This window comes from Artibeus jamaicensis, unplaced genomic scaffold, assembly GCF_021234435.1.
Source record: "Artibeus jamaicensis isolate MK-2021 breed Jamaican fruit bat unplaced genomic scaffold, CSHL_Jam_final scaffold_614, whole genome shotgun sequence".
NCBI classification, from domain to species: domain Eukaryota; kingdom Metazoa; phylum Chordata; class Mammalia; order Chiroptera; family Phyllostomidae; genus Artibeus; species Artibeus jamaicensis.
In genome coordinates this window covers 492,752-520,001 of record NW_026522050.1, presented here as the reverse complement: position 1 = coordinate 520,001, position 27,250 = coordinate 492,752, and the positions used below count along the sequence as shown (strand labels likewise).

The window sequence follows — 27,250 nt, the reverse complement described above, 5'->3', positions numbered from 1 at the left end:
CCAGGACAGGCCTGTGCGCCAAGCCACCACCTCCAAGAAGGTAGCGTCCTCACCTGCAAGACAGCCAAAGAGGGTGGACGGCCAAGTGGGGCAGGCTGCCGGCTCCCCAAGCCCCGTGGCCTGATGACCTAACCGAGGGGGCCTGGGGCCCGGGGGCGTGGCCCTATGCAAACAGCCTGGAAAAGGGAACTAACCCTGCCTCCCAAGGCAGTCACCACCCAGGCGTGCAGTCTGGTCAGCCAGAGGAAGCAGCAGGAAGCACCTCAGACACAGACTAGAGAGGACACAAGTGGTCCCCAGGGCAGGGCAGTGGAAGTCGCCAGCAGGGCAGGCGCTGTGGGCATCTGGGAGCCCCTGGGAGAGGCGGGCAGAGGTGGGGAAGGCAGCGGGAGATGAGGGGAAGGAGGAAGCAGGAGCTCCAGCCGCCTGCCCAGTCCAGGGCCTCAACCTGCACCTTCCATGGCCCTTCCCACCTGCTCCAGGGCCTCCTGCGCTCGATCCCCTAAATCTCTGGTGTCGGCCATTCCCACTCTGTGGCTCCTTCACGAACACACCGAGAGCCCCCGGGCTTAAAGCACCACCTTCCCTGATCCCTGATCCCTGATCCCTGATCCCTGATCCCTGATCCCCTTGCTGCCACTCCGCCTCTGCTCCCCTGAGAGCAAAATTCTTCAAGAGAGCTATTCGCTGCCCCTGTCTGCATCCTCCCACTCCTTCAGGCTGTTTTCTTCACCAGCCCTTCAAAAGTCCCCTTACCAAGGTCCCCCAAGACCTGGGCTGCCAAATCCAAGGGTCCATCTTCTTGTTCGGCCCATCAGTGGCATCGGACATGCACAGTCCCTGCCGGAGTTGCCTTCTGCCTGGCCTGCGGCCAGCACTGCTCTCCTCCCCCTGGACGGGCTGCTCTCTGCCAGCCTCCTTTCCCGTCCCTCCTCATCTGGGAGCCTGGAAACACCGACACCCCGGGCCCCACCCCCACCCCAACCCCAAGGTGCGAAGCGCCCGGGCACACAGACCTCTCCCTCCTTGTTGCCGGGGCCAGAAACCTAGGATCATCGGGGCTCCTCATTCTCTCAGACCCAACGTCCATTCGTCCAGTCCTCCAACAAGTCCTCTGGGCTTTCCCTCAGGACAGACCCAGGACCTAGCAGCTCCCACGGCTCCCTCTCGTCTGCATACTGCTCCAGGGGCCTCATCATCTCTGCTCCACCTACCCTTCCTGTTGTCTTTTCACACCAGGGCCAGAGAGAACCTTTTCAAATGTTAATCATATTATATTAAGTTACTGATCCAAGTGACCCAACAGCTCATGGAGCTGTTCATCACAACCTGCCAGGCCCACCTGGTCTGACCCCCGCCACCCAGGGCTGCGTGATCATCCCTCACTCACCCCTAGCTCACTGGCCTGCACATTCCTCAGACATGCCCTGCAGTCTGCCTCAGGGCCTTTGCACAAGCCATTCCTCCTGCCCGCCCATTCTGCTCCTTCCCCTAGGTCCATGTGGTTTGCTCCTTCATTCAAGTCTTGGCCAAAAGCTCATCTCAGAAAGACCTTCCCTGTTCACCCTGTCATTCTGCCAGCACCTTCCTTTTCTCTACCCTTCTCTGTTTTTGTTAGAACTTCTCACTCCTTGGCATTAATTGTTCTTTCTTTGTCTCTCCCCACGAGATGTAAACTCCAAGAAAGCAGGATCATTTCCCCTGCTACATCCTTGGCCCCCAGGATGCCCTCTGGCTCATTACAGGCGCACAGTGTGTGTTGGTGACAGAGAATGAAAGGCCCTCGTCCTGTTGCAACAGGGTTCCTCATCCACACTTGCTGCTCAGATCTTCTGAGGACTCAGCCCAAGGACACCCGAGTTTCCTCGGAGGCCCTGGAGGAAGAAGACAGACTCCTGCTCAGAGCAAAGAGGTGGAAGAGGGTTGTGTGGAATGGTTTCCAGGCCCCCAGAAACGAGCAACACAGATGGGAGGTTCGCACAGAGGCAGCTCGCCCACCAGCCGCTGAGAGGCGAAGGCCCGACCGCCACAAGACAGTCCGCGAGGCCGCCAGAAACATTCTCCAAAGGCAAAGAGGTGGCATCTTGGCACAGAGTATGGAAGAGCCCGTGTGTTTCCTGCACATCGACTCCAGACTCATTTTGTTTTTAATCTAAATAAACTTTTACTTTAAAGTTGCAATGACAGGACAAAGTTGCTGTCTACACCTTGCCCGTCTGCCCTGTTACTAACGTGTTAGATGAGTGTGACGTTTACTGTCGACTGCACTTCACTCCGATCCTGCAGTCCTCCCCGAACGCCTCTCCTGCATTCCAGAATCCCGTCCGGGGTGCACGCTATGCTGAGTCCTCTGGGCTCTGACGGTTCCTCAGACTGTCCCCATTTTTGATGACCATGGCAGTTTTGAGGAGCCCCGGTCAGGCTTTTCGCAGAGTGCCCTTCCATGGGGGTCTCCTGGTGCATCCTGTCAAGGTCATGCCCATCGACACGGCGCCTCAAGGACATGCACCTGGACCACCAAGCCGAGGAAATGCGGACCAGACCAGGTGCAGCCCTGCCCGTCTGGCTCTGGTGACAGCAGGCACCAAGCACGGCCACACCCAGGAGAGAGCAGCTACCCCCTGTGTCCACCACTTGAAGTCCCTTTACTGCCCACTGCCCTGTCTGTGCAGGGACCAGCGGTGCGACCAGCCCTCTCACTGTTGCCGATGACCAGACTGCTGCTGAGGGCTTCCTGTGGTTTATTTATTTACTTGTTTTGTTTACTATTGTTCCAGCCTCATTGTCTCCATGTCCCTGCCCCACCCAGTTTCTCGGAATCCTCAGTGCGGCCCCAGGAAATAGGTTTGCCTGCGGCTTCCTTTTCACTGAGGAGGACATCAAAGGTCAGTGCTCCCCTCCCAACTCCAGGCTGTCCGTTCTCACCATGTACTTGCCCCGAATACTCAAACCTCAGACATCTCAAACCTCACATGGCCGGGAGATGTCCTTCTATCTTCCCAGTTCTAATAAGTGGCACCCTCATCCCTACTATCATTCAAGCCAGAAACCAACGAGTCCCCCTGTGTCACGACAGTGACTCCTGTCCACTCTGCCTCCAAGACACTGTTTTCAAACGTGAGCCAGAGCGCCCGCCAGCCTCCCTTGTTGGAGCCCTGCAGAGGTTTCCTGATGCCCTTTGAACACAGCCGCCAATCCCGGCTCCCTCGGGCCTGCCAGTAACTTCTCTTCCAGCTGCTTCCTGCCCCCGCCCCAGCTGACCTTTCAGTGATCAGATCCCTTTTCCCTGCACACAGGCCTTCACATGCTCTTTGGTCCCCCCAAAATGTTCTCACTGCCCCACACTTAACCCCTTTTGCCTGCTAGTCACTTCTTCAGAAAGGTTTTCTCAACCATGCAGCTCAAAGACTGTCACTGGCCATAAACGTCGGTGTCCCACATCAGGAGGGGCACATCATGAGTCCCAGGAGGGCAGGGGCTGGGGCTGATACACTCTGTGTCGCAGCTCCTGCCCCCAGCACGCAGGTGCCTGGCAAACATGTGGCTAGGTGCGGGAATGTGTCCGGGCTCAGTTGCCTGTCCGAGGCACCCAGGCCTCGGTGAAGGAGCCAGGTGACTCACCCAGGTTATCAGACTCCAGGCCACCTCTCAAGGGCCTGCCCAGATGCCAACTCCCCAACCGTCCGTGTGTCCTGCACGAGCTAAGTTCCTGCTGTGGGCCAGCCCCTGTCCTGGGCATGACGGCACCAGGCTGAGCACAGGGTGGGGCCCTCACCTATATGAGAACTCCGAGACACGCGAGGGCAAACAGACAATCGCTGCACAGCACAACAGGTTGCATGGCGGGAGGGGCGTCTAACCCGGCTCGGGGTGGGGGTGTCTGAGAAGACATCGCAGAGCAATGCCACCTGAGCAAAAGATGCCTGACTCGATGGATGTTTTGGGTACAGGAACAGCAACAACCAGAGACGAGAGAGAGTCCAGCCCATTCTGAGAGCCACAGGGGTCTGTGTGGCTGGAAAGCAATGGGGACGGTTAGGGACTGGGCAGAGAAGGAAGCTGCCAGGACACCGAGCAGCCTTCCAGCTCCCTGGGCCAGAGCATGGACCGTGCATTTCATTGTAAGACCTGCAGGGAGCCGAGAAAGGGCGTTAGGCGGAAAGACTAGGGGACAGATTTTAGAAGACCACCTTGCTGCCACATGCAGAGGGAAATGAGACCGGAGACCAGGAGAGTCGGAAGGGTACCACAGCAGTTCAGAGAAGATGTGGCCGAGACACAGACCAAGACAAGGGTAGGAGAGGTGGGGGAAATGGAGGCTTGGGCCTTATGTAAGGGGAGGGATCAACAGGTTGGTTAGGAAATAGGGTCAAAGGAAGGAGGGAGTCAAGGATCGGGACTGGCTACCTGCCACGGTTGAACGGGCAGGTGGCGGAACTTCCCTGGAGGAGATCCTGGTGGGAGGTGGTGGGTTCGGGGCCAGGAGGGTGCGCTGTCCACAGTGGGCATCAGCTGGCGTCGAGCAAACTGGAGGCTTCCTCAGCGTGAGGGGGAGCAGACCTTGGGCAGACGGAGAGACCACCCCAGCCGGGCGAGCTCCCGTGCCCAGCACCGAACATCTCAGCGCGGGCTGCACTCGGACTTGCCTTTTCCTTCGAGGCCCCATGTGTCCCTCGCTTTCATTCTGAAGGGGTTTTCTCCCCAGCATCCCCGTGAGCGGAGACCACCCTGTTTTATGTTTTTGTCTCCCCACTCTCCATTAACTAGCACAGGATCTGCTCAAGAGTGAGCCTGATGGTGACAATAAGCAAACCACTAGAAATAGTGTCTCGATGTGCAAGGCATCATGTTAACACCTGAACTCTGCTACTTATTTTGTTCTCTCGAGGACCCAGCAAGGTAGGTCTCAGGAGCCTCATTCTGTAGGAAGCAGAGAAAGTTAATAGCAAGCCTAAATCTGCACAGCTATCAGGTGAAGAACATGGCTTTGAACTGAGCTCTGTCTGCCCCAAAGCCTGTGAGCCTTCTCTCTGAGCAGGGCGGGTACCCTACTGGTCTTGCTGGGAGGCCACCGGAGGAGGCGGTGCAGATTTGCCACGTGGCTGCAGACTCAGTTCTTGGTTTGTTAGCAGAAAAAACTGACACCCAGAGGTGCTCACAATGGCATAGGCCCCTCAGGAAGTGAGAGGTGTGCATTGCATGGGGAGCCATGACCTCTGAGGAGCCTCCAATCTTGAGCATTTATGGGTGTCCTCGTGGACATGTCACAGGGGATATGCTTGATAAAATGCCCCCCAGGCCACTTCAAAGGCGACTTCAGTGGGGCAAGTGCTTCTGAGGACCCCAGGAGAAGAGTGGGTGCACAGGGAGGGATTTTCAGGGAGAAAGCAATGTTAAAAGTAGCAAGAGCGACTTCCCCAGGCCTGGGACCCGAATGAACTCTGCTCGAAGTGGCATAAGGAGCTGAATCACCAGGAGCCGGGCTCCTTCCTCTCTTCTCCCTTAGCTGAGCGCCCATCAGCAGCCTGGCATGAGACCAAGAGCTCAGGGTGGGGGTGCAGAACGGAGCCGCGAAGTAACAATCCCTTCCTGTGGGAGACACACAATGTAATCCTCAGAGGCGAAATAAAGAGCCGAGTGGCTGAAAAGGTTTGAACACAGCAAGGTCAAGCGCTGAGCGCAAGATAAGAGCCTGAGAACCCACAGGGCGGGCCTGGCCTTGCCACCGCGCTGGGCAGGCAGGGAGGAGCGGGGCCAGCTGGCCAAAGAGCATCTCAGAGAAACCGTCAAGATGGCAGGGAGTTGGCAGAAGCGCCGTAACAAGGACCCAGCAGAAGCCACAAAGAGAGATGGGAAAATTCTCTTTCCACCGTTCACCTGGGAAAAGATGATTTTTTAAATGTGCTCTCTTATCGGATGGGGATAACACACAAGGAAAGAAAGCAGGGGCTGCGGATACGGGTTTGGGCTTGGCCATGTGTGGTCTGTACCTGCGCATGCCTGCAAATCCCTGCACATGGAGGTGTTCGAGTTTTCCGTGCCTCTCGGTGAAGCTGCCTGAGGCTGTGTGCAACCGTACTTGTGTGCAGGTGTGAACAAGTACCTTGACCTTGGTTTGAAATTGGAAAATTCAGTGTCCATGCTGCCTGTCACACCACCAGACCCAATAAGCAGAGACTGGGATTGAATTTTTATGGGCACTTTATTCAGGTGGCTGGAGATCTGAGAAGATGGCGGGTTATGCACCCTAACAGACTGTCCTGCATTTCCTTTCATGCCAGCCTTGTTATAAGAAGGGAAAAAGAATAGGTAAGGGATTTGGAATTCAGGAAGGAGGCTAATCAGATAAAAGCCGAAGTCTGGCAATTTCCCTAGCATCCTCTTCCCCAGCATCCTTTCGTTGGTTGACGTGGCTTTGAACTGAGCTCCGTCTGCCCCAAAGCCTGTGAGCCTTCTCTCTGAGCAGGGAGGGCGCCCTACTTGTCTTGCTGCAAGGCCACCGGAGGAGGCGGTACAGATTTGCCATGTGGCTGCCAGGCCAGGCCATGTGGCTGCCGAAATTCTGTATCTGTGTCCTGTGTCCTGGGTAGCAGGACATCTCTCCCTGGAGTACAATGGCTCGGATACCATCTCATGGCTTGTAGTCCTCTTGGGGCACAAAGGTGGAACCGCTTGTGGTCTTCTGGAGTCGGGATGGGCCCCACCTTTGGTTCCTGAAACAGTAGCTTTTTTCATGCAGCAACTACTAAGCTTATTAACTATAACTTAAAACTAAAATTTCCCAACTCTTAAGTTCCCCCATCAGGTTATCTTGGCCTCTACTCCATGTGGTCAGTGTTGTCCCTGATGCACTGGGACGACATGGCCTGGACTCTAGATTAGGGAAGGACACAGTGGTGGCCGGGAGGCTGAGCTCCCCAGGAACAGCAGGAAGTCTTACCACCTTTCAGCCTTGAGGACACATCATGGGCACAGCTGCAGTTTTAAAAGAATCGATGGCCAGGGCTGGGCACCACCAAATCCCAGTCTCTAGACAGACAGCCTTCTAACAGTTTCCTCACTGGAGATTCTGAAACCCAGCCTCGCCAAGAACCACAAAGGTGTCCCGGGCTCCAGATTCTGTTTCCTCCCCGTACACACGTAGGCTGGTTGGGAGTGCAGTCATGGGTAGATGGAGACTCCACGCCCAGAGGCAGCCTAATCACACCCCAGTCAGAGCCCCCTGGGAGATAAGGCCCACATGAGGGCTTTAATGAAAAAAGGACGACAGACCTCAAATGCAAAAGACTCTGGTCTTCAGGATCCTGGAGGAAAACTGACTGGATGAAACTGACAAGGATAAACACAAGCCCTGCGCTGATGCCAACAACACAATTGATGGACACAGCAGCTGGCAACAGCAGGTGCTTCTGGGCAGGGGAGCCGCACAGCTGAGGACAGTGGTCAGAGAGAAAGAACTACATTTCATTGTAACTTGGATCTGCCTTCTGAGTTTTGCATCATATGGCTCTACTAGCTACCTTTAAAAGTCACTGGGTGCCCCGGTTGGGTAGCTTGGTTGGTTGGAGTGTTGTCCAGTTACGCCAAGGGTGAGGGTTGGATCCCTGACTGAATCAACCAATGAATACGTGAATGTGTGGAGCAACAAATCAATCTCTCTCTCTCTCTCCCTTCCCCTCTCTAAAAAAAAAAAAAAAAAGCCACTGTGAGAACAAAATAATTGGCAAAAGCACAGGACTGGGGAGAAGGACCTGTCTGGATATGACTGGGACACAGGCAGTCTAGGGGTTTAGCTGACAAGCCAGCCCTCAGCAGACACAATGCGGTGGCTGTCAAAGTCAGCCTGACTTGCAAGTTTGAAGGAGACAGGAGGCACGTTTGTGAAGAGCGGACCACCCCTCCAGGATCTATGCAGCTCACTACCGGCTGCACCCCTGGGCCCTGGACCGAGCACCCCATTCTAAAGCAGTGTCTGGGCAGACGTGCTAAACTGCACTCAAAAAAGAGAATTCAGGATGGAGAAGGCTCAGGAGACTGGGGCAGGAGTGGGTGAAGGGACTGCCAGCCCAGCAGGAGGACATCGCAGTCTCTGGGCATCTTCATTGGCAAAAGGGAGTGGACTGTTCTTCCTGAAGGCAGAGCTTCAGTGCGCTGTGGGGAGGAGCACTGCCGAAAGGTGCTGTTGGGGCTAAGAAAACCTTCCTCACCTTCGTCTCAGCAGAAGTCAGTGAGCTCCCTGTCACAGGACGGACTTGAGCTAGGGGCCCCGGGCCATCTTTCTGTCAGAGGTGACGCCAGTGAGATTCTTGCATCCACCCTGATGCTGAAGCTGGTGGAATCTGAATCTGAGCCCACTCTGACTCATGCAGTGCACCCAGATCCCTAGGTACTAGAATCAGGCCTTGCTTTGCACTCCATCCCTTCGGGGTAGTTATCCTGCTGTCACCCACTAATGACATCAATCTAAAGCACTGGGGGAAGTGCCAGGGAAGCCACCAATCCAGGGGTGCAGAGCATCAGACCAAACTTGGGGCCTGGAAGGGACCACCCTTCTTTCCTTTGAGTGTTGGCCAGGGGCAGGCCTTGGTCTACATCTAGGGAGGAGACAGGAAACCGACAAGAAAAGTGTTAGGAGGGATGCATGCTAAAGAGGGAATTAAATAGGTTCATGAGATGGGCTGGTTGGCTGCTCTACATGGGGGGGTCGGAAATCAGGGAAGGGCTCTCTGAAGAGGTGACATTTCATCTGAGCCCCGAATGACATCATCACCTTGTCTTGATCATCTCTGGTCAGCAGCATTTGCTCTGGAGTTCACCCACAGACGCATGAGTCTTCATTCTGGCAGATGCCGGGCTGCCCTTTGCCACCATTTTCTCCCTTACCGCTAGAAATCTCTGTCCCTTCCTCCCCAAAAAGCAGCCCTAAGTTGTCGTGAATCCTACAAGGAAATGAACAGCTCCGAAGGAGAGGGTGGGGAGCACAACCAGTCTCTAGTTAGAAACGAATGAGCCTGGAGTTAGTCCGATCTGAGAGATGGGGGTTACAGCGATGCCCAGCTCATCGGGTCTTTGCAAGCATTCAGTTGCTTTAACCCACTTACCGCACCAAAGCACCTGCTGCACAATGCTCAGAAAGTGGCAACTCCCTGTAAACGTCATTTAATGTCCAGTGTCTCTCTATGGACTCCGGGCTGGGCTCCCTGTGCTTCAGTTTCTCTCAATGTCCTTTCTGACCGCGGTGCTGCGTGCGTTCGGGTTCACGGTTTCCCGAGCCTGTCCACACTCCTGCGGCCTCAGGAAGGTTTACAGTTGAGAACTCCAAGGCCGCAGGTGCGTAGAAGCGGCTGCTGGGAACGTGAGCCCCGGGCCAGCCCCCGCCCCGCCTCTGGTGGCCACGCCCCATTCCTCCCACCCCTCGCCTGGAGCAGGCCAGGCTGGCGCGCTCCTTTAAGGCACCCTGCGGGCGAAGAGCGTTTCGCCCCCTCCGACGTCGCTGAGGTAGCGGCTTCACCTTTAAGGCGGCGCAGGGACTGTTGGGAAGGGCGGCGGGATGGAGGCGGTGGGATCTGTTCAAGGCAGCCGATCCGAGTAAAACGGAGAGGGAGCCAGAGCCGGAGCGGGAGCCGGACCCAAGCGGGAGGCGGGCCGGAGCAGGAGGTGCAGGTCAGCGCGGGCCGAGTGGGCCAAGAGACGGGGCTCTGGGTAGACCTAGGGGAGGGGTCGTCGCGGCGCGGCCTGTGCGAAGGCCGAGCTCACCCGCGCGGAGGGGGCGCGGTCCTGGGTGGCCGGGACCTGGAGCTCGGCCTTTTCGAGGGAAGTGTCCTCTGGGCGTTGCCTCGGCCTATGGGGAGGGTCGTCGTGGGCGGGGTCTGGGGTGACTAAGGACCCCAGATCTCTGCTCCTCCGGGGAAGGGTCTTCCAGGGTCGGTCTACCGAAGAGAAGAGGCTCTGTGGCCCCGACTGCCTGTTAGGGAGGGGACTCCCGGAGGGGCTGGGGCTGTACCTCCCTGAGGGGCCGGGGTCCCCCGCATGGGAATGAGGCCCCACGAACCCCGCAGGTCTGTCCCCCGACGCGCCCTGCTCTAGCTAAGAGAGTCCTCCGGGGAAGCCGGGAGGCTGAGCCGCCTGAGCCGGCCTGAACCGTTGGTTTGGGCCGAATCCGGGTCCAGCTTCACTTGGCCTCACCGCATTGCGTCTCCTAGGCCAAGACGAGCCAGGCGCGCCCCCTGTAGGCCAAGAGCAGGCGCGGTGCAAGCTGCTGATTAGGGGATGGGGCACCCCGGGGACCCAGGCGTCCGGGGACCGGAGGTGTTTACCTAATTCTGGACTGATGGTGCTGTGGCCCCAGGCCCAGCATCCCTCCCCCTTGCCTTCACAGGATCAAGGCCATGGCCACGATGGTGCTTCCCCGAGAAGAGAAGCTGAGCCAGGATGAGATCGTGCTGGGCACCAAGGCCGTCATCCAGGGGCTGGAGACCCTGCGCGGGGAGCATCGTGCCCTTCTCGCTCCCTTGGTGGCTCCTGAAGCCGGCGAGGCTGAGCCCGGCTCACAGGAGCGCTCTGTCCTCCTGCGCCGCTCCCTGGAGGCCATCGAGCTAGGGTTGGGGGAAGCCCAGGTAGGTGGTGCTGAGATGAGAGGTCACAGGAGGGAGGGCTGGAGCCTTCCAGAGGAATTCTGGCAGTGTAGAAACAGAATCTGAGCAAGGAACCATCTGTCCCCTGGAGCCCCATGGTAGGACCCTAGTAAATATCTGTGGGAAAAATGAATGGGCTTCGGAGATGGCTGTGGGGCCTTGCCCCAGGAAAACCCTGATCATCCTTTGGCCCCCACACAGAACACTCTTCCTAGCTTCTCAGCTGGTAACAAAGGCTGAGTTGCATAGGAGAACAAAAAGGAAACCCTTGAGAAATACCCCCCACTCATTCTTTTACTTATTCATTAACAGGTAAGTTATCAAACACCTACTATGTGCCAGGCAATATGTTGGGTACCAGGGATACAAGTCCAGCAAGACAGACAAGGTTCCTACCCTAGTCTAGTAGAAGCACAGACAGAAATACACATACCTTTGTTACACATTGTGATAAGTTCTCCAAAGAAAAGAACAAGATCTTGTAGTAGCTTTTAATGGGAAGTCTTATCTATTGGTCAGGCAAGATTTATAAGGGAATAGCATTTAAACCAAGACCTGAAAGAAGAAATGCACCAGCCTCCAGAAAAGGGAGGAGGGCGAGAGTTGCTTGTGCAGAGGTCCCGAAATAGGAAAGATCTTGTCTTAATGGAACAGTTACAACAAGATCTGTGTGACTGGAGCTTTGTGGGGAAGGAAAGAGGGACAGAAGAGACCTGGGGCAGATAGGGGCTGGGTCATTCTCTGCTTCACTAGTATGGATTTCATTCTTAGGAAATGGGGAAGCCTTTGGGGGGCTTTAAGCAGCCAAGGGACACAGCATGGGTAGATTTTAGAAGCTCCCTCAGGCTGAGATGGGGAGAATGAACTACAGTGGGTCAAGGATGCAGGCAGGTAGGAGGTCGTTAGGAAGCCACTGCTGGGATTCACATGAGAAATGGTGGCTTGGACTAAAGGGGTGGCCATGAGAGTGGACGGAAGGGGACCAGTTGTAGCTGTTCTGGAGGTAGGTCCAGGAGGACCAGGGGACGGTGTGAGGGATAGAGAGGAGGGCAGGCTAACTCCCAGGTTTTGTGGCTAGAGGAGTTAGGGGATGAGAGCCCGCATGCTCAGGAGTTCTAGTTTGGCCCTCGTGGAGGGTGGGGCTGCCAGAACAACAGGCAGATACAAAAGGAGTTAGGCTTTGGGGGAAGGAGTCTGGGCCCCTTCAGATCTTGGCTGAGACACAGCTGGCTCTGTGAATCCTGAACAGGTGGTATCATCTTGGTTTCCTTGTCTTTAAAATAGGGACCATGCCATCTGCTGTATACACTTCCAGTTTGTTTAGGGACTTTGTTTTTAAAAAGCCAGTGGTTGTGAAAACACTTGGCATTTAGGTGTTTGCTAGTCAACCAGAAAACACAAGGTCCCAAACCGCCTGGGCCTCTGGAGGGCGGCATGTCGGTCCTTCAGTCCTCGGCCCGTTGGCTGCCAGGTGCAGAGATGAACACACAGGGCCCCCCGCCAGTGCATGCAGGCCCTGGCACAGATGGACAACAGGATGGCATGGAAGGAGTGGAAGGTGCCCTGCTTTCTTGGGATGGCGGGCATAATAGAGAATAATTTCACTGCAGAAATGACCCTGGATGTGAAGGATGGAGAAAGGGTAGAGCTCATGCAAGGCCCCAAGGCAGGAAGATGCCTCGGGAGAGGCATCACAGAGGTTGGGGACAGGGAGAGGGTTAAGCCTCAGGATTTCCTTCCCTGGGACATGCACCCCTTTCCTCCCTTGGAGCTACAGAAGGACAGGGGCTTGCCCGGACCCTTGGCAGAAGTCAGGGTGGGGTCTTTCAGCCATCTAACAGGGTTCTCTGAGAACGTGTTTTAGTGGCTGTGGCTGCAGGGGCTTGAGGACAACCCCAGAAGAGACAAAGGAAGAAAATGGCTAGCTCAGGGAAAGCACGGCGCCCCAACTAGGCCTCTTCACTATCAACGCAGTGAGGAGGGAGCTGGCTCATCAGTACAGAGAACTAGCTGGAGGCCCGGGCAGAGGGATGGACTTCCTTAGAGTCCAGCAGAGCTGGCTGAGGACCCTAGGGCTTCTGACCCCCAGAAGGAAGGAGTTGGGGACCCCCAAGCCTCCTGGGTTCAGGTCTTGTACTATGGTCTATTTGGGGCCTTAGGAGAAAACTCCCTTGATAAGAGGAGAACTTCAAGTCCCTCGATCCTGCAGCCCCTCACAGGCAGGGCCAGGCCTTGCCCTTCACTGGGCCTCAGCGCCCCAGGAGGCCCTGGCTCGGGATGGACAGGTTTCTGACCTATATCCGGGCTGGTTGCCACAGGTGATCCTGGCGCTTTCGAGCCACCTGGGGGCTGTAGAGTCGGAGAAGCAGAAGCTTCGGGCACAGGTGCGGCGCCTGGTGCAGGAGAACCAGTGGCTTCGAGAGGAGCTGGCAGGGACGCAGCAGAAGCTGCAGCGCAGCGAGCAGGCCGTGGCCCAGCTCGAGGAGGAGAAGCAGCACTTGCTGTTCATGAGCCAGATCCGAAAGCTGGATGAGGACACCTCCCCCAACGTGAGTCCTACCACAGCCACTGTAAGGCCACCAGACAGGGGCACTGGGAGCAGGGAGGGGATAGGGTGGAGCACACTCAGCTCTGACCCAGCTGCTGACACCTGAGCTAGCTGGCGCTTCCTTTCCTGATGCTCACCCTGTCTTCCTGCCCAGGAGGAGAAGGGGGACGTCCCCAAAGACTCTCTGGATGACCTGTTCCCCAACGAGGAGGAGCAAAGCCCAGGTGCAGAGGGGCACGTGGATCTGGGGGTGCGTGGGTGGGCCTTAGGCCCCAGAGGTCACCAGAAAGGGGCCAAGTGTCTGCCACGTTCTTCCCTGCCTCATTCCTGATCATCACATCCCAGCATGTTAGAGCTTCAGTGGCAGGTGTTCCATTTGATCCTCTCCTCCCCCCAAGCTCTGTAAGAGGCAGGCTTCACGGTTCAGAGCTTTGGAGCAGCCCAGCCTGGGTTCAAGCCCCACTGTCCTGCTGGTCGCTCTGGGACCCCTGGCAGAGTTCGTTTCCTCCCTGAGCCTCCTCTGCGGGTTAAAGGAGGGTATGTGTGTGGTGCTGAGCCCTGGGCCAGTGCTTGCTTCGCTGACAGTGCCAAGTGCATGTGTTGGAGCCTCCCTTCTGCAGCTGCGGAGGCTGAGGACCCGAGGTCAGGTGGTTTGCACTAGGAACAGAGCTTGAATTACTGGCACTGGGACATCACCAACTCTTTCTGGGGGGTGACTAGATCTACTCTATGCAGAAACTGAGGCAAAATCATAACTTGCCCAAGGCCACATGTCAGGTGAGTTAAAGGCATGGTTGGCATGTGCCAGCCCAGCTTAGGGGACAGTTAGGTACATCTGAGCTCCTGACCTTGGCCTTGCAGCCCCCAGCCCTGGAGGAGGGGATGTGGCTGCCCAGCACGGGGGCTATGAGATCCCAGCACGGCTCCGCACCCTGCACAACCTGGTGATCCAGTACGCCTCCCAGGGCCGCTATGAGGTGGCCGTGCCACTCTGCAAGCAGGCACTCGAAGACCTGGAGAAGACGTCAGGTCATGACCACCCCGACGTGGCCACCATGCTGAACATCCTGGCGCTGGTCTACCGGTGAGATCACCCTGACCACGGGCACCCATGGGAGTGCCTGCGCTCTTCCCAGGGGCTCTAGGCCTGGGTCACGAACCTTGGGTGCCTTGCCAAGGCTACAACATGGGCTCCTCTAGGCAGTTGGGCAGCAGAGGGGGCTGAGCCCCGGGTGCCTGGGCTTTCGTGGGTCTGGGCTAACAGTGAGAATAAGCCTCAATCTAGTGGAGGTGAAAGCTCGGGCATAACCGGGGTGGGGGCTGCAGTGGGCGGCACACAAGGACTCCCAGGGCACCAGGGAATAGGCTCAGCTTCCCTAGGCACCGTGGCTTGAGTAGGGTCTTGGGTGAAAGATGAGTCTGCCCGGAACTTGAGGGACTGGAAAAGGTTTCCCTAGCAGAAAGCAGCATGAGTAAAGGACCTGGGGAATACAGAACGAGGTGTGTTGGACACGAGGCGGTGGCAGTGGTTTCTGCAGGAGTCTGCCTCCTACCCCAGCACTGTAATGTCCTGGTGAGTTGTGAGTGAATTACCCAAAGGCCCCCACCCCCAGCTCCTGGAGGGCAGAGGCCGACCAGGTCTCCCCATACTCTGGGTCATAATCATGCCCACTCAGTACATACAGGAGGAGTGATCAAGGGGTCGCAGACCACCACTGGCAGGGCCTGGGCCAGAGGAAACCCTCTCCATACTTCTCCCTATCCCCAGGGACCAGAACAAGTACAAGGAGGCTGCTCACCTGCTCAATGATGCCCTGGCCATTCGAGAGAAGACACTGGGCAAGGACCACCCAGCTGTGAGTGAGAGTGGGTGGAGGTGGGTGCTGCCGCTGCTCTCTGCAGCTCCCAGGTCCCAGAGCCCCTGCCTGGCAGGGCCCTGGGTTACAGAGCCTCCATTCTGACCCCACCCCCACCCCCCACAGGTGGCCGCAACATTAAACAACCTGGCAGTTCTGTATGGCAAGAGGGGCAAGTACAAGGAGGCTGAGCCTCTGTGCAAGCGGGCGCTGGAGATCCGGGAGAAGGTGCGAGCAGGCAGGGCTGGGCAGGCCAGGCGGCTGGGCACGCAGGGGGCCTAGGCCTGCTCTGAGCCCAGTCACTGGCTCCTGCTCTCATCCCAGGTCCTGGGCAAGTTTCATCCAGATGTGGCCAAGCAGCTGAGCAACCTGGCACTGTTGTGCCAGAACCAGGGCAAAGCTGAGGAGGTAGAATACTACTACCGGCGGGCACTGGAGATCTATGCCACACGCCTTGGGCCTGATGACCCCAACGTAGCCAAGACCAAGAACAACCTGGTACCGTGGGCCAGGAGGAACTGGCAGGAGGGAGGCAGGCAGGAGGTTAGGAGAAGAAAAGGAAAAGGCTCAGCTGCCTGCATCCTGTTCATCCTCTGACCCCTGCCCCTCCAGGCCTCCTGCTACCTGAAGCAGGGCAAGTACCAGGACGCGGAGGTCCTGTACAAGGAAATCCTCACCCGTGCTCACGAGAAGGAGTTTGGCTCCGTCAATGGTGAGTCCACAGCTGCCCTGTGCCCCCAGCTCACCCAGCACAGGCTCCCTCGGCCATCAACTTCCAAAGCAGTCAAGCCCTCCTACCTGGGTCTGGCTGGTTCCCAGCACTCGTGTGCACATGTGAGCATGTACACACACCTCGGCCCTGCCTGTGCTATGCACACCCTTTGCATACCCTGTGCCCTTGGCTCAGAGTCTCCCCTTTCTCTGCGGGGCAACTCTGCCTACTGTGAAGGCCAAGCCCAGACGTCCCCTGCTCTGGGATACTACCTCTGGCCCCTGATGTTCAGTCATTTCCTGCTCTGGGATCCTTCAGCCTGGCCCAGCATCCAGGCTCAGCGCATGTGTTAGACTGTGGGCCTGAGATACCTAAGGGCCTGCTCCCCCATGCCCCTCCAGCAAAAGCCTGTGCCACAGTCATCTCTGCTCCAGAGGATGGCCAGTAATGTTTTGGATCTGACTTCCGTTCAGTCATTCAACAAAGCCCAACCTTGGTCCTTCCTGGCTACCCCTGACCCCTTCCCCAGGCCCGTTTTATGTTCAGCCCAACCAGGAGAAACCTATAGGGCAGGCTAGTGACAGCCTCTTTTCTCTCCCCAGGGGACAACAAGCCTATCTGGATGCACGCAGAGGAACGGGAGGACAGCAAGGTAGCTCTGTGGGGCAGGGCTGGGGTGGGTGTCCAGGGAAGGAGGGAATGTGTAGAGGGAGGGCTCTTCTCTTCCTGCTTCCCCTGACTATTCTTTCCCCCAGGATAAGCGCCGGGATAGCACCCCCTATGGGGAATATGGCAGCTGGTACAAGACCTGTAAAGTAGACAGGTGAGGACAGTGGTGGTAAAGCAGGTAGCAGGGAACCAGTATTCTGGGTGGGAGCCGGGCTGCCCAATTCATATTGTTAACCCTCAGGACCACGCCTCTTCTCTATCAGCTTGTTATTCAAGGCCTGGGTCATAGGCCACTTGTCCCAAAATGGCTTTCTGCACTAAAAAACCTTGATTGTGTCATCCTTGGGTCTCCCAGCTTTTATAGTCCTAGTGGCAATATCTCACTTAGGGCCCTGGGGCCAGGTCCCCAGCCCTGGGGCATTCCAAGACAGGAGAGTGCAGCTGGGCCCAGTGCAGAGCTGACACTTAGGAGGAACGAGCTGTTGCTTGGCCAGATGGTCTCTTACAGCCCAGTGCAGGGTGGATACCAGGACAGGCCCCAGTTCCTGGGAAACATGGAGTCTGAGACAGTCTTGCTGTCCTGTCCGCAGTCCCACCGTCAACACCACCCTGCGCAGCTTGGGGGCCCTGTACCGGCGCCAGGGCAAGCTGGAAGCCGCACACACACTGGAGGACTGTGCCAGCCGCAGCCGCAAGCAGGTTGGGTGACAGACCTGCGGGGTGGGCAGGGACCTGCTTGGCCCTGTGTTTTTAATCAACCTGTCGCCCCACTTAATGTGCCCTCCACGTCCTCAGGGCCTGGACCCTGCAAGCCAGACCAAGGTGGTGGAACTGCTGAAAGATGGCAGTGGTGGGCGGGGAGACCGCCGTGGCAGCCGAGATGTGGCCAGGGGTGCGGGGCCTCGGTCCGAGTCTGACCTCGAGGAGGCAGGGCCCACAGCCGAGTGGAGCGGAGTGAGTGTCGGGGTTGGGGCGGGTCAGGAGGTTGTGGAGGTTGCATGGCACAGAGACAAACCTGTTCAACCCCCCCAGGACGGCAGTGGCTCCTTGCGGCGCAGCGGCTCCTTTGGGAAGCTCCGAGATGCCCTGAGGCGCAGCAGTGAGATGCTGGTGAAGAAGCTACAGGGTGGTGGCCCCCAGGAGCCCCCTAACCCCAGGTCAGCCTTTGTCCCTGTAAGCCCCCCACTCAGAGCAAGCCCCAAGAACCCACCCAACACATCCCCAACCCTAAATAGGCTTCTGACCCAAGGAGCTCCACCACGCACTCAAGCTGTTCCCCTCCCATCAGCCTACCCCCCCAAACCCTACCTGACCCCTTCCCCTTCCTTCCCCAGTTCCACCATGGGCACACACGGGCCTTCCTTTCCCCTCAGGATGAAGCGGGCCAGTTCTCTCAACTTCCTCAACAAGAGTGTGGAAGAGCCAGTCCAGGTATGGGTGCGTGGACGCCTGGGCCCCAGGGCTGCAGGCCTGCTCGTCCTGGGTCCCTGCCGAGCCTCCCCTCCAGCAGCATTTCCTGTCTGTCCCAGGCTGACTTTGGGCTGGACGCTGGGGAGACAAATTAGGGAAACCCAGCTTCTGCCTGGGTAGACATGCAAGTGGCAGTGCCAACACAGTCACTGTGGAGATGGGTAGGGGCAGGGGGTGTGGTGGGAGCTCAGGGACCCTGGCTGGTCAGACCCCTTCCCCTACGAGCCAGGGAAGCACAGACTGGCAGCAGCTCGAGGTTGAGCCTCCTGCCCCCTCTGCCTACAGCCTGGAGGCACAGGCCTCTCTGACAGCCGCACCCTCAGCTCCAGCTCCATGGACCTGTCCCGACGAAGCTCCCTGGTGGACTAATACTGAAGGGGCAGCGGGCTGCCAGAGCCTCTGGCCCGCACTGCCCCCGCCCCCAGCCCTGCGCATGGGCCTGCTGCTTGCCCCACCTGTCTCTCCCCAGGACCCTTGCCTTTTCTGTTTAATCTCAGGGTAACCTCCTCCCCTGTCGTCTCAGCCTGAGCCCTGGAGGCTGGGCCTGCACTCCGCAGCTCTACCCCTTATTTATTCCTTTCATCAGGGCCCCTCTATCCAGGTTCAGGGCCAGTGAGAGAGGCTGGCTGGGGTCTTCCCGGTGGAGATTCAGTGGCCCACCATCCCCTGACCCCAGAGCCAAGAACACTAAGCACCTGCCATCCCGTCAGCACCCCTGTCCTCCCCCGGCCGTTGCTTCTGTATATAGAGAAATAAGTTATTGGCCGCGCCCCGTCCCTCAGTTCAAGGTACTGCTCGGGCCTCCCTTCACCCGTCCTTCTCTAGTGGTACCGCCTAGGCCTTAATCACCCCCATTCCGCGCGGTGGTATCTCCCAGGCTCTACACACATCTCGGGGGGCCTCTCCAAAGGGTTCCCTGGGACTTGTAGCACTCCTCCGGGACTCAGAGAGTGCATCCTGCCCGGTCATCTCCCCGTGCCCCAGAACAGAGAGCTCTCCACTGACCTTCACCGCCGGGCCCTGCCCCGCATCGCATCCCGGCCTTATGCACTGCCCTTCCCGCCCGGCCCCGCCCAGGCACGGCCTGACCCCGCCCGGGGCACCGCCCATTGAGCCATCCAGCCACGCCTTCTCTCGCCCCTGCAGCTTCTCGAGGGACAGTGATGTCCCCCTGTGGCCGGAGGGGCTGCCCCTGTTGAGGGTTGAGGCGGTCGCTCTCTATTTTCAAATGTTGCTGTAGAAATAAAGATGGTTTGAATCTGAGCCAGGCTTGTTTCGGGCTGAGGCCAAGGGTTCCCAGCGTCTCTAGGTTGGGGGTGGGGTCGGGAAAGGCTGCTAATGAGCGGGGAGGGGATCGCTCTCGTGCCATCCCCCGCAGCTGGAATCCAGATACTCTGGTCCGATTCCGCAATTGTGTGGGGGCCCCAGGTTACCTCTGATGCTTTAGAAACTGCGAGCTTTGATTGAGCTCTTACCCTTACTAAGCTGTCAGACCTTGAGCGAGTTACCAAGACTCGATTTTTTTCATCTATAAAATGTGGATGGCCACACCTTCCTCTGGGGAGCGCCAGCACACAAAGAACCCTGGATAAATGAACTTTTACAACTCTGGGAGTTGAGAGGGTAGAGATAACTACTCTTGTCAGAGGTGGGAAGTGTCAACCCCTAAATCGAACTTCCAACTCTTGGATCCCTTGAGGTTCCCGAGCGCTGCCTTAGAAAATGAACTACAAACCCCAGGAGGCAATGTGCGGTCTAGGAAGCTCGGGCTTCCCAGTTTACGCCTGCGCGGCGTGTATGTGCGTGCGTGCGTGCGTGCGTGTATGCCCGGTGTCAATGTAAGAAGACTACAAGTTCCGAGAAGCAATGCGGCGAGGCCCCACTTGAGATTATTTGCGGCTGCGCGTCGCGGGCGGGGCCACTGGGGCGGAGCGGCCACCATCTTGGAACGGGAGGCGGAGCAGAGCCGACTGGGAGCGACCGAGCGGGCTACCGCTGCCGCCATGAACCCCGAATAGTGAGTGAGCCCCGCCCGCGCCGTCCGGCGCAGCCTCGATCCCGAGTGCGAGGCTGTACGCTTACCGGGGTTATCTGGCCTGGGTCAGGACTTCGCGGCGCCCCCACATCCGGGTCCCTCTTCCGCTGACCCCCCCCCCTCACATCCGGGTCCTGCCCCACCCCCGGGGGCCCCAGGACCCCGGCTCCCCACCCCGAGTTCTTACACTTAGGGCCCCAGAGACTGCGACCCCGAAAGCACCATTTGCAGGCCGAGGGACTGGCCTTACCAGGCCTTATCGGTCGAGTGACCCCGCAGCCTTGGTCTTTCCGGGCCTCAGTTTCCCCACCTGGTTGAAAGTAGAGATTTGTGGGCTGACAACGGCCGCAGCGTTTTGGAGCTGTCACCAGATGGTTCCTGGTTTCAGTTCAGACTCGGGCCCTTTAGGTCAGGCTGTAAATACAGAATCCGGTTCTCCGGGCTGGCCCAGGGGCTTCTTAGACGGGAGGCCCCAGCCGCCGCTTTGGTAGCTCTCCCGGAGGTCCTCCCCTCCGGGGCTGCTGCTTTGCCCCTTGTCTCCGTCTGGCTGCCTGACCGGTCCCTTCCCGCCCTCTCCTCACCTTTGAGCAGGCCCCAGCGCCACCGTCACACCCCTTCCTTTGGCTGTCATACTGCTGGTGGAGTTTAGGTGGATATGGCATTTACGTGCCCCCCTTCTAGTGGGATTCTCTTTTCCTCAAACTCTCCTCCTCGGTCACTCCCCCTACGGGTAGGTGGCTCACATCTCTGCCCCAGACTTCTCACTGACACTTTTCCCCAAGTGTCAGTTACCTTCTTCCTCCTCTGCCACTTCCTTTTTCTCCTCTGCATCCAGGCCTCATATTTTCTTGGGGAAGCGTGAGGCTCTGAGCTGGAGCATAAGGGGATTAAGAGGGGAACTGACAGAGACTTTGGAGTCTGAACCTGGTTTCCAGTCTGAAGGTACTTAGCACTGGACCAGGCATAAGTAGGAACTCATTGCATCTTAACTGCTGTTATTGTTGCCACCTCTCTTTAGAGGCTTCATTACATGCTCTTTTTTTAATTCATTTTTAGAGAGAGGGGAATAGAAGGAGAAAGAGGGAGAGAAATATCAATGTGTGGTTGCCTCTTGCACACCCCATACTGGGGACCTGACCCGCAACCCAGGCATGTGCTCTGACTGGGAATCAAACTGGCAACCCTTTGGTTTCCAGCCGGCACTCAATCCACTGAGCCACACCAGCCAGGGCCATTCCACGCTCTTTTCATAGATATTCACTGAACAACCTCGAGGCCTAGGCCGGGCCCTGGCTCCCACTGCCGGGGCCTCCCCTGCCAAGCCAGTGCACCATAGGGCAGTGTGGGGGCTCCCTGAATAGCTTCTACTGGACTAAAGACCATGGAGTCTGTCCAGAATCAGTGTAGGACACCCAGCTCTGTCACCTAAGTTTCTGTGATCCTCTGCAAATCTTGTCCTTCCTGTGCCTCAGTTTCCTTTCTGTCAAGTGGGAATTTATACTCAGACCTTGGAGCCAACTCTGTTGTAGGGCGTGGTCAGCTGTCCCCTCACAGCACCTGTGAGCACTTCCGTGCTCCAAACCAATGCCTTAGTGTGGGAGGTCGCCACGGCTGTGCCTTCAGGGTGGTGGCAGGTGGGCTTCCTTCCTGCCTTCACACCTTCTCACTTTCTCTCTAGTGACTACCTGTTTAAGCTGCTTTTGATTGGTGACTCGGGCGTGGGCAAGTCATGCCTGCTCCTGCGGTTTGCTGTGAGTAAGAAGCTTCCCCTACCACACATCTGGGTTTCTGGCTGGTGGCCGGAGGGGATGGGGCAGCCCAGAGCACAGAAGTTGCAAGACCTGGGGGACTGAGGATGAAGTTGCAGGACCTTCCAGCCACATAGCTGACGGAACAAGGACACCTGGCGGGCAAACTGGGTGCAGTTAGGACCTCCGCTAGTGCAGGAAATGTGAGGGAGGTTTTCCGGTTGGGCCTCCAGCCGCTTCACCCAGGCCGTTTCTCTGGCCCCTTCATCTTCCAGGATGACACATACACGGAGAGCTACATCAGCACCATCGGGGTGGATTTCAAGATCCGAACCATTGAGCTGGATGGCAAGACCATCAAACTTCAGATTGTGAGTGCCGGTCTTCCCAAAGTCCCTGGCACAGAGGCACCCGCCACGGAAGGGGAGGGGCTCTGGGCACAGAGCCCAGGGCTGACCTGCCCTTCCCTTCCACTGTCTCGTAGTGGGACACAGCTGGTCAGGAGCGGTTCCGGACCATCACATCCAGCTACTACCGGGGGGCTCATGGCATCATTGTGGTGTATGACGTCACTGACCAGGTACTCTGGGCTCACCTTCCCCAGCTTTGCCTTCTCAGTCTCAGGTCTTTGGCTTGGGCTTCTTTTTGCTGTTCCTATCCGCTCTCCCTGACGTGGCCCAGGAAGGAGACTGGACTTGGACTCATGTCACCAAGAGGGAAACAGCGTAGGCACAGATCCTCCCTGCTGCGAGGTCTTGGTAGAGCCAGGCCTCACCCCTCCCTGCCACGCTTGCCTCCTTATTTTAGACCTTCCAGGCATCTGTGTTCTGGGGGAGTTCCGTTGATTGGGTGCTGCGCTGGGTCTGGGGCCCAGCCTCCTGTGTGAAGATACTGAGAAGCAATTGGCGAGCCTCAGGCAAGGAAGCGAGGGAGCCCTGCTGTGGGCCAGGTGTGAGCAGGGGTCTGGGAGTCCTGCGTCTGTGGTGGCGGCGTGTCATGTGTCTTTGGCAGCAGTTGTGATGCTGCCAACCAGAAATAGCCCTGGTATACCTTATAGCTGGCAAGGCCTGTCGTCTTTTGATGTTCGTGACACTGTAAAGAGGTCTGTGTTGTGTTCCTGTGTCACAGGTGAGGTGGGTCAGAGTAGAAGGAGACTGGCTCAGAGCCCTGCAGCTGGTCACGTGCCAGAGACAGAAAGCTTGGGTCTGCTGACTCTGCCTGCTTTGTTCTTTCTACCAAACCTGGTTGCTCGGTGGGGACCAGGCTCTGGGGACACGGAGGTTCCTGGGTCAGCTCTGGGGCCCCTGCTCCGCAGCGCGGCAGTCTCTACCCTCACTAGGGACTCACGACACCTTCTGGACAACAGGCAGCGGGTGAACTGTGCCCCACATAGACAGAGGTCACCAAGGACCTCTGATTGCCAAGTCCTGTGACCTTGTTTCAGTTCTCACTCAGATCGACCTCTCCCGTGGCTCTAACTCCACTCTCTTTCCTCTCCTTGAAGAGTTTGCTGCTTCCAGTTTTCCCTGCTCCTGCTGCATTAATGCCTTTTCCAATGGCTTCTTACTGGTTCATCCTGCACTGACCCCACAACCCTGCGTTTTGTGTTTCCTGCCCCAGCCCCAGACTTCCTCCTGACTCTCCCTGTACTGTTTTGGCCACTTGCGTCTGGCCAGTTTGGCTTCTGTCTGAAGTCCTGTGATTCCTGCATCTAAACAGCTATCACTGTAGATCTTCTCTGTGTCCTGCACTCCACTGGCATCTTGTGTCGGTATTAATTCTGATCTTCCCAGTGCTACCCAGGGAAGTAAGTGGCAGGGTCCCCGTTTTCCTGGTAAGGAAACACCTGGAGAGCTGTGAAGTAAGTTGCCCACGGTCTCACAGCCAGGACTGGCAAAGCCATGCTTGAACCCAGGGTGCTTGTGTTTTCCAAGCGCACCCTTTCCTGCTGTTAGCCTCTCCAGAGCTCCGCGTACCCCACACTGCACTCTCCCTGCACTAGGTCTCTCGCCTCTCTGTTAGCCTGACCGAGCACTCTGCCCTCCATCATCCCGTCAGCCCCAGGCCTCCTCTGTTCACCCCCTGCACCCCCCCCCATCATCTCTCTCCAATCTGCCTCCTTGTAATAATAGCAGTCGTGGGGATAATAGCAGCTCCTTCTAATTAAGCACTTGTTAGAGACGGGCCTGCATGTATAATTTCATGCTCGCTACAGCCCGCCCGGGAGGTGCTGCTTTATGCAGGCAAGGGAACTGAGGCTCAGACCAGGTGTCGTATCTAGGGTCACACAGTTAACGGCAGAGCCAGGCTTCACCCACGATGGTCTTCCCTGGCTCCAAACACAACTCCTGTTCTCTGGATTATTCCAGCCGCCTCCCAGTTGGTCTCCATTTTCTTGCTGCTCTGATCTGGGCTCTACATTTCTTTTTCTTGTTTTTCAATCCTCATTCGAAGATATGCTTACTGATTTTAGAGAAAGTGGAAGGGAGGGAGAGAGGGATATAAAAATCGACTGGATTGGTTGCTTCTCATATGGGCCCTGAGGGACAGGACCTGCAACCCAGGCATAAGCCCTGACTGGGGACCAAACCTGAGACCTTTTGGTTTACGGGACAGTGCTCCAACCAGCTGAGCCACACCAGCCAGTACTGGCCTCTGCACTCCTGCCAGGACTGTCAAGGATTCCTAGAATACAGGTGTGCTCCTGCACTCCCTTCCTAAGGAAATCTCGCCTGGCACCTGGTTGCTGAAGACATCCAGGCTGAGCCCCTCCTCGTCCTGGCCTGCCTCCTCGCCCTTGTGCTCCAGCTCAGAGCCTGTGTCCCAGCAACCCTCAGCTCTCCCAGCCCTCCCAGCCCTCCCAGCCCTCCCAGCTCTCATTCTGGGGGCTGGAGTGTGTCGGCTCCTCCCCTTGCCCCCTGCCAGGCCCCGTCATTGGCTTTCACACCAGGCTAGTACGTCCCGCAGGCGTAGGTCAGCTGGGTCTGCTCCGGCAGAGGTGGCCCTGGAGCTCCACAGCTGCTGCCTCTGTCCCTGCGACGCCCAGCACCCTGTCCTGCCAGTGTGTGTCCCAGACTCGCCCTGCCTTTCCCAGCTGCTTTAGGGGAGGCCCAGGTACCACTCTCTCCTTTGTCCCCAGTGCCCCAGCATAGGGCCCCGGCCTGGGGCACAGCAGAAGCTGTGAGTTTGAACGCTGGTGATGTCTCAGGCCTCCGGCTCCTGAGAGGGGGAAGCAGCTCTAGCCCCAGCACAGCCCTAAAAGCTCTGTCCTCTGTCCGCACACTGGGGCGGGGTGGGAACGGCAGGCTGCCGGGAGAGCTGAGTGAGGAGGCTTTCGGTGCCAGAACGGGACGAATGTCAGGCTCTTCTCCGAGGACCGTGGTCTCCCTCGTGGGCCAGGGTCTCCACTGCCACTGGGCTCCAAGACTTCAAACCTAAAGGGACCCCAAGGCCCCTGTGAGAACTTGGTGATTCTTGCTAATTTGTTACATTCTGTTTCTCTTTCCTCTGGTCCCCCTCTCTTCTGATGTCATTTGCCCCTCGCATGTGGTTAACCCATTTCTGTGTCTTGGGGAGAGGTGAGCAGCTGCCAGCCCTTAGGCCTAGGCTGTTGAGGTGTCGGGGCTGTTGGCAGACAGCTAGGCTGGCTTTGGGGGTGTCAGACAGAGGAGGAGGGAGGAGAGCTGAGCTGGAGGAGAGAACTTCCTCTGGGCCTCTGAGCCCAGGGCAGTCCCTTCCCTCCACAGCCCCCACTCTCCAAGCCTCGAGTAGGCGAGGGAGCTGGGTACGCAGTAACTTGTGACGCCGGCCCTTCTAGGAGTCCTATGCCAACGTGAAGCAGTGGCTACAGGAGATTGACCGCTACGCCAGCGAGAACGTCAATAAGCTCCTGGTGGGCAACAAGAGCGACCTCACCACCAAGAAAGTGGTGGATAACACCACAGCCAAGGTGAGCGGGCCTAGGCCAGGCCCCTGGAGGTGGAGGTAGGGGGGCTGGGGCTGACTGCCTCTCACCCTCCCTCCCCTCCTTTTCTCTCCTTTTCCCTTGTCAGGAGTTTGCAGACTCTCTGGGCATCCCCTTCCTGGAGACGAGTGCCAAGAATGCTACCAACGTGGAGCAGGCGTTCATGACCATGGCTGCTGAAATCAAGAAGCGGATGGGGCCTGGGGCCGCCTCGGGGGGTGAGCGGCCCAACCTCAAGATCGACAGCACCCCTGTGAAGCAAGCTGGTGGCGGCTGTTGCTAGGAGGGGCACGTAGTATGGGAAAGGAGGGGGCACCTTCTCCAGATGATGCCCCTGGAGGGGGCAGGAAATGCCCCCTCTCCTGGGGCATTTGAGTCTGTGGCTTTGGGGTGTCCTGGGCTCCCCATTTCCCTCTGGCCCATCTGCCTGCTATCCTGTGAGCCTCGGTTCTGACAGGGCCCCCAAGGGAGGACACCCAGGACCTGTGGCTGGGGTGGGGGCAGGGGCTTGCTCTGCTGCTGGCTCTAGGTGACTTTAAAAGATGCCCCACTGTACACCTTTCTTTGGGATGAGGGCTCCTCTGTCCGTCCCCCTCCCTCTGCCCCCCATGTATGCTGCAGCAGGTTTCTCTCTTTATCCTTCTTCCTTCTCTCCCCCACCCCACCCCCCTTCCTCAAGAGCTGAGGGCCTCCCTCACCTCTCCTGCCTCTGGCTGGAGTCAGCACCCAGGGCCAGGAAAGTGACCAGGGGATCCAGGACCTGGGATCCAGGGCCCTGGGCCAGACCTCAGGACAGGACAGGGGCTGCAGGAGGCCTGCAGCCCACCCTTTCCCCCGCCCTGCCTCTCCTCCCACCCCTCCCACACTCACAGTTCCAGCCGTCCAGCTGCGGTGGGGTCTGAGCTCATCTCGGGCAGGTGGGCGGGCAGCCGAGCTGGGCCTGTGTCTTGTGCCCAGAGGGAGCCTGTTCCTGCCGCCCCCTGCCCTGCCAGAGCCAGGCCCATGTGCTGCCTGCCCACCGTGCCCCTTTGTCCCCAAGGCAGGCGGAGGTGGAAGGCACACTGTGCCAGGGGCCGGGCACCAGCCTTAACCCTCACGCTGCCAGCACCTCTTCCCTTCTGCTGAGGCAGCACATCTGGCTTCCTGTCCCCCTTCCCTGGAGCCTACGAGGTGGATCCTCAGGCCCTGTTGCTGCTTCTCCTCTAGGGAGTGTTGATGCAGCCCAGGGTTGGGGGCCTCTGCCAGCCCCTCCCACCCAGGATCCTGGCCCCTGGCCCTCTGGCACAGCTTCTTCCTGCAAAAAAACCTTTGGTCTCTATATGAGAAGCCATGTCCCTTGTGCTGTCTCACCTGTCCCACCTGTCCCATGCCTTCCAGCTTGTATTTAAGTCCCTGGGTTGCCTTTTGTGGTGCCCCACCCACTCCCAGGTTCCCCTATGGTGTCATGTCAGGCATTTTGCAAGGAAAAGCCACTTGGGGAAAAAACAGGACAAAAAAAAAATAAATTTCCACTGGCCCCCGGGTGAGCCGCGGGTTTTTGCAAGGACGTTGTGGCTGCTGGTCGAGGTCTGTGGTGGGAGCCTCCTGGGGTGGGGTTTGGGACTGGGGCCTTGG

The 27,250-nt window shown here is 57.9% G+C and overlaps 2 protein-coding genes across 6 annotated transcripts; both read left to right on the top strand.

Moving 5' to 3' along the window:
- Window positions 1-9,414: 9,414 nt before the first annotated feature.
- KLC2 (kinesin light chain 2) lies at window positions 9,415-19,152 on the top strand. Of its 5 annotated transcripts, none has more exons than XM_037135366.2 (16): window positions 9,415-9,498; window positions 10,379-10,616; window positions 12,953-13,183; window positions 13,337-13,406; window positions 14,044-14,266; window positions 14,951-15,038; window positions 15,165-15,266; window positions 15,363-15,536; window positions 15,651-15,750; window positions 16,353-16,402; window positions 16,506-16,573; window positions 17,010-17,118; window positions 17,215-17,373; window positions 17,452-17,576; window positions 17,754-17,850; window positions 18,175-19,152. In XM_037135366.2, exons 2-16 carry the CDS (start codon window positions 10,389-10,391, stop codon window positions 18,256-18,258), a joined length of 1,908 nt encoding a protein of 635 aa, XP_036991261.1. In that variant the 5' UTR covers window positions 9,415-9,498; window positions 10,379-10,388; the 3' UTR covers window positions 18,259-19,152. The 5 variants fall into 5 exon arrangements, with proteins under 5 accessions (XP_036991261.1, XP_036991260.1, XP_036991259.1 ...); XM_037135365.2 differs by having other exon boundaries at window positions 10,349-10,616; XM_037135364.2 differs by lacking the exon at window positions 9,415-9,498 and adding an exon at window positions 9,516-9,663.
- A 644-nt stretch (window positions 19,153-19,796) lies between these two features.
- RAB1B (RAB1B, member RAS oncogene family) lies at window positions 19,797-27,182 on the top strand. The gene is made up of 6 exons (XM_037135368.2): window positions 19,797-19,906; window positions 21,603-21,675; window positions 21,948-22,043; window positions 22,157-22,252; window positions 25,490-25,621; window positions 25,725-27,182. The coding sequence occupies exons 1-6, from the start codon at window positions 19,893-19,895 to the stop codon at window positions 25,917-25,919; spliced, it is 606 nt and encodes a 201-aa protein (XP_036991263.1). The 5' UTR covers window positions 19,797-19,892; the 3' UTR covers window positions 25,920-27,182.
- The last annotated feature ends 68 nt before the right edge of the window (window positions 27,183-27,250 follow it).

What these genes read in the sequence shown, in the direction of transcription:
- KLC2 (XM_037135366.2), top strand. Translation starts at nt 10,389, where the DNA reads ATGGCCACGATGGTGCTTCCCCGAGAAGAGAAGCTGAGCCAGGATGAG. An exon ending in ATCCTGGCGCTGGTCTACCG is followed by an intron (nt 14,267 to 14,950) that starts GTGAGATCACCC and finishes CCCTATCCCCAG; the next exon opens with GGACCAGAACAAGTACAAGG. An exon ending in CCAGCCGCAGCCGCAAGCAG is followed by an intron (nt 17,119 to 17,214) that starts GTTGGGTGACAG and finishes CCACGTCCTCAG; the next exon opens with GGCCTGGACCCTGCAAGCCA.
- RAB1B (XM_037135368.2), top strand. An exon ending in GCCTGCTCCTGCGGTTTGCT is followed by an intron (nt 21,676 to 21,947) that starts GTGAGTAAGAAG and finishes TTCATCTTCCAG; the next exon opens with GATGACACATACACGGAGAG. An exon ending in TGGATAACACCACAGCCAAG is followed by an intron (nt 25,622 to 25,724) that starts GTGAGCGGGCCT and finishes TTCCCTTGTCAG; the next exon opens with GAGTTTGCAGACTCTCTGGG.